The sequence below is a fragment of the Tenrec ecaudatus genome, chromosome X (assembly GCF_050624435.1).
Source record: "Tenrec ecaudatus isolate mTenEca1 chromosome X, mTenEca1.hap1, whole genome shotgun sequence".
NCBI classification, from domain to species: domain Eukaryota; kingdom Metazoa; phylum Chordata; class Mammalia; order Afrosoricida; family Tenrecidae; genus Tenrec; species Tenrec ecaudatus.
In genome coordinates this window covers 46,685,845-46,701,700 of record NC_134548.1, presented here as the reverse complement: position 1 = coordinate 46,701,700, position 15,856 = coordinate 46,685,845, and the positions used below count along the sequence as shown (strand labels likewise).

Sequence of the window (15,856 nt, the reverse complement as noted above, 5' to 3'; positions counted from 1 at the left end):
CCTGAGAGGTTTATCTGTCCTGAATTCCATATGTCTTATCTGTACCAATGTATGTTCTCTGGTCTAGCCAGATTTGTAAGGCAGAACTGGGTCATGGGAGTGGGAGGTGGGGGAGAAAGCATTCAGGAACTAGAGGAATGATGTATGATTCATCTGTGCTATACTACACCTTGGTTGAATCATCCCTTCCTTATAACCCTTCTGTGGGGGGATGTCCAATTGTCCACAGATGAGCTTTGGGTTTCCACTTCAAACCCCCTCATTCACATCAATATAGTTGTTTGTTTGGCATCTTTTGATACCTGATCCCGTCGACACCTCATGATCACACAAGCTGGTGTGCTTCTTCCATGTGGACTTATTTGCTTCCCTACTAGATGGCTACTTGTTTAGCTTCAAGCTGTTAAGGCCCTAAACGCTATATCTTTTGATAGCCGGGCACCATCTGCTTTCTTCCCCACATTTGCTTATGTACCCATTTTGCCTTCAGCAATCATGTCATATCAAAGAGTGCCAGGTAATCAGAACAAAGTGTTCTTGTGTTAAGGGAGTACTTGAGTAGAGGCCCAAAGTCTGTCTGCTATCTTAATACTTAACACATCTATATGTGTACATTGGCCTCTATCACTTTCATTATTAATGAATATATTTACATATATACATACTATAGCTATACCTTTCCTTTCACCTTCCACCTATCCTATGATTATGCTCACCCTCCATGCGACTCTCAGTAATTCCTCGTGGATACAGGCAATAACACTATTGCTGCAGGTGGTGCATGCTGCTTCTTTACCCACTCACTGCAAGCCAATTGCTAGATTCTACTTTCACTTTTCACTTTTTTCCTCCTAAAAGCAAAAACCCTCTTCATATTTCTTTCCGTTCACAAAAACAGGTGCTAATGCAGGTCTTTTGTAAACTCAGAGTGGCATAAAGTGAACTTTCGTAAAGTTAGGTGGATCCCTATCATTCAGATTACATCCTAAAACATGAATACTTTCTTCTGATCAGAAATACAAGTTTCTTTATTTGTAACTTATTGTCTTTTGTCTTAGAGCGTAAAATCTGAGAACTAGGTTTGTGGAAGACCATAAATACATTCTGAGTCTCCACATAGTCTTAGCGTCCATTGTCTGTTAGTGCTTTCTTTGTGAAAAGATTTGCCCTTAGGCAAAATGTGTCTGCTGCCATTCCCCTGGCCAGCCTAGGGATATGCAGCTTTGTCCACAGGAACTTGCTTGGTGGAAATCAAGGTACTAGGGTCCTGTGGTCCTGAGTTATATACCACACGCAAGGTTGTTAGAGGGCCCTGAACCAATGTTGTAAACTTGTCTAATCTGCAGTGGTGTATGTATCCCAATCGTGATCTCTTCTCCAATTCTACCATCCAACCTGCAACTGTGATAAATTGATCTGCCACCAGTCATGGTTTTATAGCAATTTCCTTCATTTTCCATGTCCTTTGTAAGTAGCCAGGTAGCTACTTAAACCCTTTGGACCCTGTTAGCACCTCATGCTGATGGCCTCCTTCATATGGGTGATTTGTTTTTGTCTTTGCTTTGTCTTTGTCCCAGGTAAGACTTTAGAAGAGGTTCTCTATAAATTATATTTGACTTTGGGGTCTTTTTCCCTTAAAAACAGCCAATTGGTGCTTGACATAAAGGGTCCTATAGTAGATGTCATTTCTGATCTGAATATTTTTCCTACTCTTGCCTTTTTGCTTATGGTTTCTGGCAAAAAGAAAAATATAACATTTTAAGTCATACATGTTTTTTGTCATTGATACTTCCATCATTTTATTAATGGAAAATTCTTAGCCCGTCCATAGACCAGTTGTGTTGCTCTTTTAACTATTAGTGCTTTCCTATTTTACTGAGCTCTTTAAGCCACTCCGAATTTTTTTGGCATAAGAAGTTGAAATTATAAATTACCTTAAAAATAAGTCAAACGGTTTTTTATTAGTTCACCCCTCCCTTCCTCTATGGCATGAGGACATTATGTTGTCCAAAGGATTCGTAGCCATATGGCTAAATTTAAAAACAGGGAAAACAGGAAATTCATCACAAAATCATGGTTGGCGGCAGATCAGATCTTCACAGTTCTGCTCAGGCTAGAATGCAGAATTGGGAATGTAACCATGATTGGTATACATACTCTATTGCAGATGAGACAAACTTAAAACCCTGGTTTAGACTCTCTGACCACCTTGGTTGCAGTATGACTCATGACCCCAATCTCTATCAAGGGCAAGCCCAGGAACATTCCTGAGGGTGAAGCGGCCCTTCCCAGGCCCAGAAATTACAGCAAGGCAAAGCTTTTACATTACACTCTGCTTAAAAGAACTCAATGGGGGATGAATCTATATACAAACCCAAAAGGTATTTAGGTTCCCAAAAACCTAGGGCTTAAAATTTAAGTTATAGTACTTTCTTATAATTCCGGTTGCCTGAAAGTTTGTTACCAGTAAAAGAGCTATCATAAACAAATTAATTATGGAGTTATGGTGTTGTTGTGGGTCGCGAGTCAGTGCCCGCCAATAGCAACCCTGTGTACAACTGAGCTCTCTGAAGAACATTTCCAAAATGCATGAGACTAAGTCTCACCATCTTAGCTTCTAATGAGCAGTCAGGCTATACTTCTTCCAAAACAGATTTATTTGTCCTTTTGGCAGTCCACGGTACTTGCAGTTTTTTTCAGCAACACCATAATTCAATTGCATCATTTTTTCTTAGGTCTTCTATATTAATTGTTCAACTTTCACATGCATTGAGATTGGAAATACCATGGCTCGGGTCAGATGCACCTTAGTCCTCAAAAGTGACATCTTTTCTCTTTAGCACTTTCAGAGGTCTTATGCAGCAGATTTGCCTAATGCAATGCATCCTTGTTTGTAAAATGAAATCCTTGATAAATTCAAACTTTTGTTCTTTTATCAAGATCTACCTTATTTCACGTAATGCTATAGCAAAGAATAATTTATTATATATATTTTTAATTATAAGGATGCCATTGTACAACACTTTAATAGGAATCATTTTTATTTAATACAAATAAAGATATAAGCAACTTCCAAAATATAGGGGTATATTTATTTTTCTTTTAATGTTCCTTAAAACTAATAGCATTAATAATATTTCATAATGTTATTTAACCAAACTGTATATTTACAATAAAACTTGTCGAGATGTGAAATGTTTACCAATAATATATATTTTTAAATTTTAGGACATAAGTAAAAATCAACATATTCCTCTTTTTAAATCATAGGAACTAAAATGCTGAATTTCAATTAGTTAATACTGGTTAACATTGTTGGGACAAGGTATTTAATAATTATTACTTTTTTCTAATTCTAATTTTTCTTTGAATTTCCATTTTTATTCTCAAATATTTTTGCACATAATTCTGCTTTGACTTAGTCTTTATTTAACCAATCATGTGAACTTTTAAAATTATCAAGTCAACGTTAAAAAATATTGCTGCTTTTTAGCAGTGTTTTCTCAGATAGTGACTTATTTTAAGTTTTAAGAAGTATTTTAGCTTCAAAATCCTCGTACTTTATTAAAGAAACTTAGAAATGGATCCTTGGAATTTGTCATAATAGAATTTTACATGTTTACTCAATAGCACTTGAGTTCTGTGTGTAATCAAAGAATTGAGCAAATCCTGGCCATGTTTTGAAAAAGGTGATAATCATGCCTTAGTGATAATCCTGCAATTGCAAATTTATTGATGTTCTCTACTGCTAAATCCAGGTAGATTGACTAGGAAAAACTATGCACACAAATTACTTTATTCTCTTAAGCATGCCATCTCTCCGTTCCTTTCTGTTTCGTTTGTCCTCTGATTCGTTCAGTTATTCAGTACAAATATGGCAGTCTCCTCTGTGCCAGGTCATGTGGTATAAACTCTGGGGAGGCAGTGATGAACAAAGTAGGGGTCTTTTTCTCATAGGCCTTACTATGCAAGTTTTAAGCATACATGAAAATTTCAGAATTTGATTCTTTTTATTCTAACTTACACATGATATTTAATGTTATGAAATATTTCAAATACTGAGAACTATTCCAAAAAATAATATAAGCAAATACCCATGTATTATACCTACTATCTAGATTTAATAGGCATTATCTTTCTTTGCCATGTTTGAGGTAACCTAGGTTAACTCAAATTTGGTATATATGTTGGTTATATTTCCATGATGGTTTTGTTTTGTATTTTTATTGCATATGTATAGATTCATAAAGAATATGGTACTGTTTTATATTTTACTATATCCTCATAAATTATTTTGTGCGGTAAATACTCTTTCCGAGCTTGTTGTTTGTGCTCAACATTGCTTTGGACATTTGCCCATGATATGTGTGGTTGTAACTCATTTCATTCAAGTGTTGTATAGTGCTCTGCTTTGTGTATAGACCACATTTTAGATCTCCATTCCTTTGCTCTGTTGGAAAATTCATTAGATAGTTTCCAATTTGGTTAGTATTACGAACAGTAGTAGTTTACTGAACATCATTACATATGCTGTCATATATATATATCCATATCCATGATTCTATGAGATGTATACCTAGTAGTCTACTGGCTAGGCCGCAGGGTGTGCACATCTTCACTTTCACTCGTTATTTTACCAAAGTGATCGAAATGAAGGAGTGCTGTTGGGTAAGCATTGGACTGCAAACTACAAGGTCAGTGGCTCAAACCCACCAGCTTTGCTGCTGATAAAAAATAAGGCTATCTGCTCCCCTTAAGATTTATATAGCCTCAGAAACCCTGTATAGCAGTGCTCTGAATTGTAAGCGACTAGATGGTAATAGTTGGGTCCAAGACAGCTAAGCCACAAACCTATGTTAAGTAAGGGGTGATTTTAGCTCCGTTGGCTGGTCTGCTGAATTTCTTAGCTTATTTGCTGTTTGATTTTGCTATGCAGTAATTAAAGTGTCTGCATGTTTATCTAAGCAATGATAGATAGTGAATGATATTATTTTTATTAGACTTTTATTCATTAGAATTTTATCTGCTATAAAGACTGAGACATAAATGATTACATTGACAAATTTTACAAGTTTCAGAATGACAAATGAACATATATTTCTAACTTTTTAAGTTGATTCCCAAGTCACTTATCTTACTTTAAACACAATCACACTTTAAATTAGTAGGTACTCGATTGTAATAACTACTTTAGTGGTTTGAGAAACTCTAACTTTTTATTAATTATTTTGTTGCTAAAGCCTTGTAATTTCACTCAACTTCATATTCTATTTTAAGAGCATGAGGCTAACAATTTCGTTTTAAATGATTTGATGTGTATATTTCACATATAGTGATAAATGAAAGCTTTTCTTTCCCTTGAAATAGTTTACAATTAATCAAGTGAAATATTGCAAGTAAGAAACAAGCTTTGAGAAGATGTGAGTTTTCTGAAGGCGAAAGCTTTGTTTTAGAATGTTTTAGTTCTTCGATGAATTGTTGGAAGTGCGTGTTCGCATTCTGTATCCATTTGTCCACCTCCAGCACTTTAAGACGTAGACTGAACTTTAACTGCCACAGATGTGTCGTGCAGGGAACATCCCAGTTTAAACTCTGACGTGCTCTCACTCCTGCTCGCCTCCCCTTGAAATCGGCTGAAAAGAACTTGGCGCATTATTTTACGGATGTTACTCGACATCAGGAAATACATGACTGGGTCTAAGCAGCTGTTGAAAGAGGAGAGAACTAACATAATCTCGTTGGTCTTGTGAGCGATTTCCTTCCAGTAGCAAGATGACTTATTTAACTGTGAAGAAATATAGATAAAGCGGAAAGCGTGATAGGGAACAAAACATATCGTAAAAATGATAAGTACAATAAAGGAATTTCGGGCCGTAGTAGCATATTTACTAGAATTAGGAAATTTTGATCTCCTTTTAGAAATCCTCAATAGATTCTTGCCTATTTTAATATATGAAAGGATGATTAGCAAGAATATTAGCCAGAACATTACCACCAGAATGAAGTTAAAAATTGCTTCCCCTTTTGCATTTTGCTTATCTCTGTAATGGAAACACATTGTGGAATTGTGCTCTTCTTTCTTTACCGTTAAAATAATCATAGTTAAAAATCCTGCCAGAGCAATTGCCCATACTGTGCAGCAAACGTAAATGCTTTGTTTGGTTGTTATTGTCCTTCGCTGTTGTATAGACCGGTTAATTTTTATGTAGCGATCCAAGCTGATGAATCCCAGCAAAATAATGCTGATGTACATGTTCATGTAAAATAGTGTTCCTACAACCTTGCAAAAAAGCAGGCCCATGGTCCACTTGTTTTGGTTAATGTGGTACATTATTCGGAAAGGGAGGCAGAAGATGAGCAGGAGGTCGGCAACTGCCACATTAAGTAGGTAAATTTGAATCGAATTTCTTTTCCGGTGGATACCTAGAAATACATAGAGGGCAATTATGTTCCCAGCCAGTCCCACGATGAAAATGATAGAGTAGAACGCCGTTAACATGTTAGAGAGTAAGTCTTCATCCATGGAGCAGTTAGCGGTAACATTTGATGACTTTGAGACGCTTTGTGATTGGTCACTGTGATTAGTTATCAAGTGTAGTCCCCTGGTGGAGAAAGGCCAGCTGCTGACTGAAGTTGTCATCATTGTCACAGTGTGACTTCTTGTTGTCTCCTGTGAAGATCAAATGGTGAAGCTGCTCACTGACATGTTCCTTGTGGGTAGATTCAGATGTTTCCTATATATAATAGAATGCCAAACATTGAGTCATTTTCTATTTTAATAGCAGTTACTTGAAATCAAAGAACAAGTAACAAATGGTTTCTTTTCAGACATTAAAGAAACTTTACTTTTACCTTTTTCTGGATTAGTTGGATATCTACACTCTTTGTGGGAAATAGATGTGGCTTTTTACCCCCATAAAGATTCACAGTCTCTGAAACCCACAGGGGCAATTCTACTGTCCTATTGGGTCACTATGAGTAGGAGTTGATGGGAGGGAGGGGAAGTGACAGACACTGTGTATCGTAGCATTTACTGTGTCATCAAACACAAGTAGGATCTTATAGAATGTACTGCTCTAACCTTTCCTATGACTGTGGTATACATTCAAGGTTGGTTACCTTTATTAAATTAAAATAAATTACTGAATTATAAGATTATATTTTCATGAAGGTTATTGAGGGACTAGAGGTGGAAGGGAAGGAAAATTTACAACTCATAACTTTTCAAAGCTGAGCATGGGGTTTCCTACAGGTGGCAATAGTCTTGTAAGAGCAGGCCCGCTGATGGCCCTGCCCAAGCTCTTGGCCCTTGCCCTGTCTGAAGCATATATTCCTTTTGACGTGCAGGAATCACAAACTGTGGGAACCTCTCATTCCATGGTAAAAATGGAGGTGAGGGTCCTAGATTTCTTCTATTGTACACCGAAGATCAAGTTGGAGGTATTAAAATAATTTGCCTGTGGGGGCATACAATTAACAGGCCAGGGGAAGAGAGGACATCTGCCTAGAACATTTTAAGAGCTAATGTATGAATCCACTTATTGTTTGTGGCAGCAGCGAGTCTTAAGCACTGACTGCCTTAGAGAGCTCAAGCTGAAAGCCAATTGTACAAAGTTAGATGAAATAAGGTACAAATTTCAGGACATTCCATCACATTCTGCCCTAAGAATGACCGTACTGTATCTCAACAACAGCCTCTAAAGCAAGTTTTCAAAATCAGACTTATCTGACCCTGTGGCCTTGGCCAAATAATTCAATCTTTTCTCAGATCCAACCTGTGTCGCATTTGAATAATGTAACCCTGGTGCATCTAGAGGGTGCTCAATAAAAGTTAGTTTTAAGGAAGACCTTTAGACCTTTAGATTAATCTTTTCGCAAATATTCCATCCCTGGCTAAGAACGGTTTAGAAAAAAACAAGCGGGATTAAGACAGAGACCTTGTGTGGGGGGTGCTGCTTTTAGGGGTGGAGTTACAAGCCCTGAATGCTGACATGTCAAATAGATTTGAATCATAACGATTTCCTGATTGGGCACTACACACAAAGGGATATTTGAAAGAACCCAGCCTTTCTTAGAACTCTCCCTATGATGTCATCAAGATGTCCCTCTTTTTAGTGGAAGGGAAAATGTAGGTTTACCTTTTTGTAAGGGGAAATTGATTCCAAAAAAGAGGAACTGGTTGGTGAAAAGGAAGTCTTGTAATCCCTGGTAAGAGTCTGTTATTCTGGAGTTGGGGCGGGGTGGGGGTATGTGTGGGGACTGTCAGTGGTGCACCGGTGGTAGGAAGGAGAACTGAGTCTGAGTCCTGTCTGTTGTGTATCTCAACAGCAGAAGACAGACTTCACAAAGTTTGTAGAAATTCATAAGCATGTTTCTCAGTCATGAGTTGAGTCTTCAAAGGAAAGGCTATTTCTGCATTTCCTGGAAGAGGAAAGGGGGAGGGGGTCCTCTAGCAAGGACCTGGGTTGCGTGGCTACCTGGGAAGCTCACAGAGAGCACAACATCTGCTCAGGTGGAAATATGTTGCACCCCCTGCCTAAAGGAGTTGATACACAAGAAAGTAAGTGATTTTTCGAGTTCAGGTGGCCCAAACTAACTCCAAAAACATGTCGGTACATATTTCTCTCTTCCTTCTCCCTCTCTAGATTTTAAGTTCTGTGAGGTGAATAACCAGATCTGATTTGTTGGTCTCTATGCCAAGTCCACAGCATGTTTAAATAATGTTGAATAAAAGGTGGAATTTAAGAGAGATATGTGTAAAATCTGCATGTGAGTATTAAAATCAATTGTGCATGTCCAGGGAAAGTTTTAGTTGTATTAACAAAAACAACAAATTATAATTGGCCGCCATTGCTATTATCAGTAGTGTGATAACAATGTAACAAAAGCACATTTCACCTTTGGTTGAATTCATAGATCTATAATGTCTTAAATAGCGCTTATAACTACTAGTGGGATTCTGGTAGGGTCTCTCCTGGAATACAGCGTTTCATAGTAAGTCCTTCATACTCAGGAAAGACTGCAAACCAAATGGGGAGAAGAATTCGAGTCACGCCATAGTAGCAAATTAAAGGAACTAGTCATCACACCCTAGAGCAGTGGTTCTCCACCTTCCTAACACCGCGACCCTTAATACAGTTCCTCATGTTGCGGTGATCCCCCAACCATCAAATGATTTTCTTTGCTATTTCAAACTGTAATTTTGCTACTGTTATGAATCGGGCGACCCCTGTGAAAGGGTCGTTTGACCCCCAAAGGGGTCACAGCCCACAGGTTAAGAACCACTGCCCTAGAGAGATGCGAGTGCTTCACGAGGCCCTAGTTTCAGTTTATTATATGTGTCTTCAGAAAGCAGAACAAGGCCAGTGAGGAGAAATTGCAGACACAGATGTTGCCTCCTTTTAAGGAAATGCATTTTTAGAATGGATGGATCTACTTAGGGAGGCGATAAGGGTCTTAATACTGCTGCTTTTCCAGACTGCCACCAATTGGGGACATTATAGGAGGGGTTCTCTATGGTTTTCAACCCTGGCTGCATATTAGAATCCTTTCGAGGCCTTTTAAAAGATGCATTCTTGGCTTCATCCCCAGATAGTTTCATTTGATTGGTCTGGAATGGGCAATGGTTTTCTTTGAAAGCTCCTCTAGAATTCTAATGTGCTGTCAGAATTGAACCCTAAGCTCGATGACCAACCCGTTAACCGTTACTACTCATTTAGCACTTACTGTATACCAGACCATCAGACCAGGACCTCTGGAGGGTATAGTGAGTTATGCATTACTCTGTTAACCACAAGGTCAGCAGTTAAAATCCACTAGTCTCTCTGGAAAAGAATGGTGAAGCTGTATACTTCTCTAAAGATTTCAAGTCTTGGAAGCCCACAGGGGCAGTTCTAGTCTGTCCGACAGGGTCACTATAGTCTGGTGGCGTTCTCGAATAAGTATTGGACTGCTAACCACAAAGTGGAAAGTTCAAATCCAGCAGTAGTTCCATAGGAGAAAGATTAGATGATTTGCTCCTACCGCCTCAGAAACCCCATAATAGGTCTCTATGAATGGAGATCTATTTGATGGCAGTGGGTTTAATGTACCAGACACTGTGTTAAGCAATATATATATTGCTTAACACAGTGTCTGGTACATTAAATATATATATATATATATATATATATACTTTATTATACTACTTCATATATACTACATTAAGTATATATATATACTTCATTTGTGTAATCCAGTCAATAAACTTGTCAGAGGGGTTTTACAAAAGAGGTAATTAAAGATCAAGAGGCCATGGCTCTTGGCCTAGGGCCACACAGCCCTTACATGGCAGTGCCCAAGTTAAGACTCAGATCTGCCTAAGAAGAGCCCATGATCCTTTTCACCAAACCTCACTTTTCCTTATCACTAAGCATTTTCTTTCTCAGTGCTGAGTTACAGGAGCAGTACTTTGGCATGATTCATTTAACGTTACCCATATTGGCGATTTTAAGAAAAGATTCTGCCCTCTATTTACTACTTAGGAACTCTGGTAGTGCTGTCAGGTAAGAGTTGGACTCCCTAACTGCAAGGTCATTGGTTCAAACCCACCAGCTTCTCTGTGGACGAAAGAAGAAACTGCCTTCTTGGTAAAGATTTCCAGCTTCGGAAGCGTTATAGAAGGTCGCTATGATTTACTTCTTTGGGAAATGCATCACTCTTTTTATTTAATGTATTTTTTAGAGTAAGAGAACAGATTCCGTTTTTAAAATCCCAAAACTTTTATCAGAATGTTCAGCATATCCCTAAGAGCATCTTGCCAAATTTCATGTCTAATCCTGATAGCCAGAACTAAGATATTTCTAATAAGCTATTTTCACAGAGTACTTATCCTAAAACTATATGCCTTGGTCTAATTTTCAAATAAATAATTATGAAAGGTATTAATAGTAAGCATTTTTATTTTGTCTTAATCTCGAAGTTAGCAGTATAAAGTGAAAATACTGCATCTGTTTAAAATGATTCTCATCATCTTGAATGGTGGGTAGCATTTAATTGTTTATTAGCAAATTAATAGATTCTGTTCTAGGTATAGTGGTAAGAATTGGACTGCAGACCATGCGGCTGGCAGTTCAAACCCACCAGCTGCTCCTTGGGTAAAAAATGAGGCTCCCATGAAGATTTACAGCCTTGGAAACCCTCTAAAGGGTGGTTTGGAGTTGGAATAGACCCTTGGTAATAGGTTTGGATTTTAGAAGGTAGTTGGCACATTAAAATGTGTCCATCAGTTATTATTCTTAAGACCATTTATTACTGTTTTGAAAAGAGCTTCTTTGATTCTGTCAGGAATCACCAGTAAAGACAAGAAATAAACCACTATATTTACATAGTAATTTCCCAGTGGACATGACTGGTGACGCATGTGCTATATTAGGTGATTGCAATGGTTTTCTAATAGAAAATGGTAAGTGTTTATTGTTTTTTCAGCACTGTTGCTTGGTAGATTATAAAATTAAAAGCCCTGTTTCATTGATGCCTTCTACCCACCACCACTCCACCAGACTTTTTTTTTTAATGGCTCATATAAAAGCGTATTGGCTACCACACTGGAGGGTAGGGCCTAACAGATTCCTCTGTGGCCCAGAAGAACAGACAGTTTAAATACAGTATGGTTGTGAAAGCATCACATTACTATGTTTAAAATACATACCTATTTGATAATCGTAGCAACCTTTCACCACTTTCAGTTTGATGTGATAATGAATGAGTCATTCAGGTCATGTTTCTAAAACTGGATTAAACGCTGCAGACAGAATGAAAATTGAATGCAAATTACTTTTGGAATGATATGAATAGTATGTTTTGTTACAAATTTATTTGTGTCCAAACGATTTTTTAAGGAGTTTAGTTGAATAATTTGCATTTCATTCTTTCTTTCCCACGATAGCCACCCTATTTACTTCTGAAGCAACAGCTATAAAAATTTAATTGGTCTGCTAATTTCCATAAATAACAGCAACATAATAAATAAAATATATTAATTGAATATAGGGAGACAGTGTAGCTTAATAAAGTTAAACAGTTACAGATAATTTAGAATACATTGTAAATAAAATGGGTTGCATGTGCAAATAACTTTTAATGGATTTAAGTAGATCGGTGCATCTCTATAGCAATGTACAAAATACCGTATCAGCAAGGTGACTCTGGACAGTAGACAGTTAAATAACCTTGGATGGCTCGGAGTTCTTAAAATAACTGAAGGAACACAACCTCAAGCTCATTTACCCCAAGGCAGTGGTGTCACCCCACATGGCATTATCATTTTGGAATTAGATGAGATCTGTACTGGTCTGCTCTCCATCTGAGCGCTATGATAAGCCCTGCCAAGTACATTGGAAAGGTCCCCATCGTTTAACTAAAAGAATGAAGGGATCCTGCAGGTTTTGTTTTGGCTCTCATCCAATATTTAACCACCGTCTGTCTGACTTAGAACCATTTTACTTCGTTGTTGTAAAAGCAAAATATTAGAGCAGCCTTATCACCATAAATCAAGTTTCACTTTTAATGTGCAGATAATCAGATGATAGCTGAAATAAGTGATCATTTATTAAGCTGAGATCAAGGAATACTCACAGTTCAGGCGCTTCTGAATGAAGTCAAAGGAGCTGAGCCCCAAACTTCCCTAGACACAGACTCGTCTTCGTTGTGTCATCTGGGCTCCTTCATCCGGTCGTTGTGCAATTGGTTGGGGTTTTCTTCTTTTTTATATTCACACGTGTTGGTCATTTTTCCCCCTTTTTCTTGTGATAACTCTCAGACTCCTTGAAAATCAAGACGCCTTACCACCATCCAACAACAATGACGTTTAAGATCAGTCATCACTTAGGATTAGAAAATTGTATCTTTTTTATGAATAACTGCCTTTCAACTTGGAAATAGTGGAACATTTTCTTTCACTCTCTCCCCCCAAAAAGAATTCTAAACAAAAATAAGTGTTTTCTAGGATGTGATACCATATGGTGTATGGGCTATTTCATTGAATTTCTGTTTCTTCCTGGGATGCTTGTGGAAATTAAATTAGGCACATAAAATGACATGCCGGTAGCATAGGTGGAAAATATTTTATTCTTGAAGTATATGTGTAAGTTGGTTTATTTGGTCTATATAGTGTTGTATATTTCCACACATCCACAGATCTTAGATTTATTTTCTAAAACTGCTATAATACTAGAATTAGATGAGATTTGTGATGGTATTCTTGCCTTTTTATCACTATAATAAACTCTGCCAAGTAAATTAAAATCGCTTCTATATTGTGGAGGAAATAAAGAAAAAACTTAAGCAGTTTTTATTGTGCTCCTAATCCAATATTGAAGCATTCTCTGGCCACCTATGTAACTGCTGGCCCTGCAGTTTAATTCCATTTCCCCTTTTTTGTTGTCATTTCAAATGAAGAGCAGTTAGTTTTAATCCTACCCATACTTGTTACACTGCAACCTCACTTACTTTTAGGCTAAATAACTTTTTGCTCCTTAGGCTTTAGCTGATATTCTAATTATTTGTGGATACTCTTCCAAACCTCATGGTCTTCAGAGCTTTCAGTTTGCTATACATATGACTCGGGTGTTAGGATTTTTTAAATGACAGGATAAAATAGTTTACAGCTCTTACTTCCCCGGTAGGGCTTCTCCAAAGGAAGGGTCTTACTGAATTGGTTTGGCAGGGGATTTTTTTAATGACTAACTAGGTGTTAACCTATCAGCCTTTTATTGCCTAAAAACGTGTCTAAAGCTCCTCCCCCTTTTCTATATTAAGCTAGTTATTTTATACACCTAAGCTAATCCTTCTTCAAAATACCAATTCTGCTTTTTTCATCTTTACTGTCCTAGTAGCCATGTTTTTCTTTCTTTTTTCCTCGGTGTGAGTCAGCAGAACCACTACCAGACATAAATATGATCAGCTCGTATAAGCATTTCCCAGTTCTTCCCTTACATCAGCTTTCTCCTCTCCATTCTGAGCTTTCTACTTTCTGCCTCTGCTCTGAGCCCATTCCTTTATATCTTCTTCCCCTCCTTTGCTCCTTTCTCCTTGTGGTGTCTTCAGCTTTCTATATCTAAAGGTAGAAGTAAAAGAATGAAGAACTGTTTACTGATATCCCTGCCCTCCTTCTTTCTAAAGCCCAGCCCTCTGCCTGCTCCAGACCTAACAACGGGGACACACAGTCATGCAGATGGCTCTTGCTTCAAATACACGACCACAAACCTTAAATGGGCTGCCCAATAGCCCTGTTCTATTTCTCTAGGCCAGTGGTTCACCAGGTGTGGCTCCCAAGGCAGCAGCATCAACGTCACTTAAAATTTAGAAGAGCGCTTGCTTGACCTCATCCCAGCATAAGCCAGAAATGCTGTGGGCGAAGTCCAGCAATCTGTGTGATTTTGATACTAGCATATGGGAACCACTGCCTTTACCAAGTCTCTTACTCTTTGATGAGTTTTTTTTCACACCTCCACACTCTTCTCAAACTGCCAGCAGCTCGCTCTCTCCTTCGCAGTCACAGCTGATGATCACTTTTTATTTCACTGAGAAAACAAAAGCAATAGAACTTCCTCATCTGCCTGCCTCCACATCTACGTGCATCTACAGGTGTCCTGTACCCTGCCTTCTCTTGCCACTAGGCTTATCCCCTTCGTTGACTGGGCAGATTCAATCCCATCTCTCTCCTGCATCGTTCCCCTTGGCACACAAAACAAAAGCTTCCTGAATATCCCCACCCCACCCCCCCCCACCCCACCCCCGTCCAAATGGCTCACACTCTTAGAGAAACTGTCAGACAGAGTCCCGTGGTAAACCTTTATGGGAGCAGACAACCTCATCTTATGGCACAGCGCCACCAGGACTCCTCTAAGGAACTGCTATGTAGTCATATAAAATACATATTGTTATATGAAAGTTTTAAATATTCGTGTCTTATTCCCCACCCCCAAAAAATAGGACCGACCCAAAATGAATAAAAATAGTTACCAGTGGAAGGAGAGCAGAAACAAAAGTTAGACTTCTCTTTGATGGTTTTGTTTTATAGTATTGAATTTAGACTTACGGTATGTAAATGTGGGATGTATTTTTTAAAGAAAATTTAGTGAAAAAATCAAATTGAAATAAACGGGCCTCACTCTATAACAAATTGAGAGCACAGCCATAGGAAATGCATTATTTTAATCATATTGAAGTTATATTTTTATATAGAGATTTAAAGAAAAATTTCCAAAAGAGTACAAAGAATTCCAAATGCCTTCACTCAGATTTCTCACATATGAATATTTTACTATATATTTATCCTTTCCCAGTCTTTCACTCTCTTTATTCGTCTATCCTTTTATTTCCTAAAAATAGGGAATCATATAACCAAAGTAAAATTATTAAAATCAGGTAATTAATAATGAAATTGTATAATAATCTAATCTATTAGCCTTCTTTAAATTTTATCAATTATCCTAATAATATAAAGCAACCAAAAAGTAATATCATGTATGTAGTTGTTAAATCTCTTTAGCCACTCTTATCGAGTAAATTGTAACTCATGGTAATCCTATATAGGATTTTAGAAGCAGTAAATCTTCATCTGAGTCCAAAGCTTTATCTTTCTCCTCTGCAGCGTCTGGTGTGTTTGAACTGCCAACCTCATAGCTAGCAGCCTAACAGTGCCATCTTTTTAGTTTCCTTTATGTGAAATACTACCTGAGTGCCACTTTTCTTTGTGTTTCATGATATGGAATGTTTAGAACCAAACAGACCAGTTATATTGTAGCATGTTCTTCCATTTGGTTTGTCTGATGTTTCTTTATGGTTACCAAACCAACCACCATGATGGCATATT

The 15,856-nt window shown here is 37.7% G+C and overlaps 2 protein-coding genes across 9 annotated transcripts in view; one reads left to right on the top strand and one right to left on the bottom strand.

Moving 5' to 3' along the window:
- The window catches only part of CASK (calcium/calmodulin dependent serine protein kinase), a 450,866-nt gene that overhangs the window by 298,194 nt on the left and 136,816 nt on the right, over nt 1-15,856 (top strand). The window lies entirely within an intron of this gene.
- GPR34 (G protein-coupled receptor 34) lies at nt 5,323-11,782 on the bottom strand. The gene is made up of 2 exons (XM_075539135.1): nt 11,690-11,782; nt 5,323-6,734 (listed from the first exon to the last, which is right to left on the bottom strand). The coding sequence occupies exon 2, from the start codon at nt 6,641-6,643 to the stop codon at nt 5,528-5,530; it is 1,116 nt and encodes a 371-aa protein (XP_075395250.1). The 5' UTR covers nt 6,644-6,734; nt 11,690-11,782; the 3' UTR covers nt 5,323-5,527.